Raw genomic sequence first — 2500 nt, 5'->3', positions numbered from 1 at the left:
TGTCGTGGACGAAGCACGGCGAAAAGTCGGTCCGTGTGAAATGAGCCTAAGGGCTTTGCTTTTGAAATCTTTCGCCACACACACACACACACACACACACACACACACACACACACACACACACACACACACACACAGACAGACAGACAGACAGACAGACAGACAGACACACACACACACACACACACACACACACACACACACACACACACACACACACACACTTGCTTGCTTGCTTGCTTGCTTGCTTTCTTAAGCGTATACGTTTTCTTTGAAACGTATCTAGAAGGAGGATTTTTTAAAATAAACTTTTTTTACGCTGCAGTTCCTAAAGAGGAAGAGAAGCAGAATTCGTGTGTGCGTGAGAGAGAGAGAGAGAGAGAGAGAGAGAGAAGAGAGAGAGAGAAAGAGAGAGTGTATGGGTGCCGACAGACATGACTTAATCCATCGAGAAACCGTAGTGTGAAACTAGTCAGGAATGAAAGTTGGAGTGACACGTACACACACACACACACACACACACACACACACACACACACACACACACACACACACACACACACACACACACACACACACACACACACGCATACACACTATATACAAATTGTGAATATCAAGAAGGGTTGAATTTCATTTTCCATATTATAATTGTGTGTGTGTTTATGTATTGTTCTGAAATAATCCCCCCCCCGAGAGAGAGAGAGAGAGAGAGAGAGAGAGAGAGAGAGAGAGAGAGAGAGAGAGAGAGAGAGAGACCTGACATGATTGTATTTCATTTGATTATTAATTAATTAATTAAAATATTTATTTGATGTAAGACGAATAAGGACGAATTGTCAGGAAATAAATCTTCAACAGTTTTCTGTGTTGCCCTGATAACCCTACCATTTATTTATTCCTTTATTTATGTATTTATTTACTCATCTGCTGGGATTCTAACCCTCGCCTGAGCGGCTTGCGTCTTACAAGACGAAGATCGTACCATCACGCCATCTTTGTCTTGTAAGACGCAGGCGAGGGTTCGAATCCCAGCAGATGAGTTTATTTCCAAATGTCAATTGACACAAACATTTATTTATTTATTTGTTTGTTTGTTTCAGAGTTCCTCTCGAGCGACTCAGAGTACTTGTAGCGACGGTTCCCTCTTGTCTATGGGGAGCTCCGAGAACGACGAGGTAAGTACAGCAATTCTTCTTCTTCGTCTTCTTATTTTTTTTTTCGTAGGGCACCTTCCGCCATCGACTTTTATCCAACCTCCGTTTTTCGTATCGTAGGCTGTCCTCGGCCGTGTTGGTCTGCTCGGATGTTCTTAAAACGTTGTTTGGGGTGGCATAATTGTTGCAGGTTGTCGTTGTTGTTTATTTTTTTTCGTAGTTCATCTTCGGCCAGCCATACACTAGATTTTTTTTTTTTTTTTTTTTTTTTTTTGAGGGTGACACTATTTCAAAGATGTTTGAACAAGAGGTGGAGGAGGGGGAGGAGACGACGAGGAAGAAAAAGAAGAAGAAGAAGAAGAGGAGGAGAAGACGAAGAAGAACAAAAAGAAGAGGAAGAAGAAGAAGAAGAGGAGGAGGAGGAGGAGGAGGAGCAAAGAGATCTATGGAATGGCCCGAGGACCGTTGCCACCCGCTGTGGGGCCAAGGGTTTCCAAGCAGTGAAAATCGAGGCAACAGTCATTATGTTTATAGGTGCACACACAAACACACACACACACACACACACACACACACACACACACACACACACACACACACACACACACACACACACACACACACACACACACACACACACACACACACACACACACACACACACACACACACACACACATATATATATATATATATATAATATGTGTGTGTGTGTGTGTGTGTGTGTGTGTGTGTGTGTGTGTGTGTGTGTGTGTGTGTGCGTGCGTGCTTTTTTTTCTGTTGCATCATTATTTAAAGCAATACTTTCTCGACCAGCGACTAACAATGACCAAGGAGTAATCTAGTTACCAAATAGTTACTAAATAGTAAACCCAAGCCTTGTGGTTGCCAGCTGTTATTGGAGAACGGAACGCCGTTCGCTCTACAGGCGGCTCGAGTGTTATGTTCTTCGCTGTTCTTCTGCCGAACATTGAATTGGTCCCCTTTGGTCCCTTTTTGGTCCCAGGGAGCGAGACGTGGGACCTACGGTCACGTGACGATGATGAGCCAGGATCGTTTCACACGGACCGACTTTTCGCCGTCCACGGCACGAAGTCGTGCTCTCAGATCACCATGGGTGGTTATGAACGCTTTCGAACGTGGCCGTGACGTTTATAGACACCCATGGTTATGTGAGAGTACGACGTCGTGCCGTGCACGGCGAAAAGTCGTTCCGTGTGAAACGAGCCGTAGGGTGTAATGGTGAGGGAGTAAGGAAGTTCTCATGTGTAAGTGTCTTCGTGCGTTCTCTATGGGTCGTCCTGTTATCATACGACAGATGGGGTGCTGTGGCTCAGGAAAGG

General features: G+C 44.7%; 1 protein-coding gene across 8 annotated transcripts in view; it reads left to right on the top strand.

The window, feature by feature from the left end:
• LOC143041405 (uncharacterized) overlaps positions 1-2500 on the top strand; it is a 435186-nt gene that overhangs the window by 340537 nt on the left and 92149 nt on the right. For all 8 annotated transcript variants that reach the window (XM_076213244.1, XM_076213241.1, XM_076213240.1 and 5 more), the window contains one exon: positions 1104-1178. In XM_076213244.1, coding sequence (XP_076069359.1) covers positions 1104-1178 — 75 coding nt within the window. The remainder of the gene's footprint in view (positions 1-1103; positions 1179-2500) is intronic.

Source organism: Oratosquilla oratoria, chromosome 31 (assembly GCF_046742065.1).
Source record: "Oratosquilla oratoria isolate Oo_2021 chromosome 31, ASM4674206v1, whole genome shotgun sequence".
Classification (NCBI taxonomy): domain Eukaryota; kingdom Metazoa; phylum Arthropoda; class Malacostraca; order Stomatopoda; family Squillidae; genus Oratosquilla; species Oratosquilla oratoria.
Note: the sequence above shows the minus strand (reverse complement) of the source record. Positions and strands in the feature narration are given on the sequence as shown.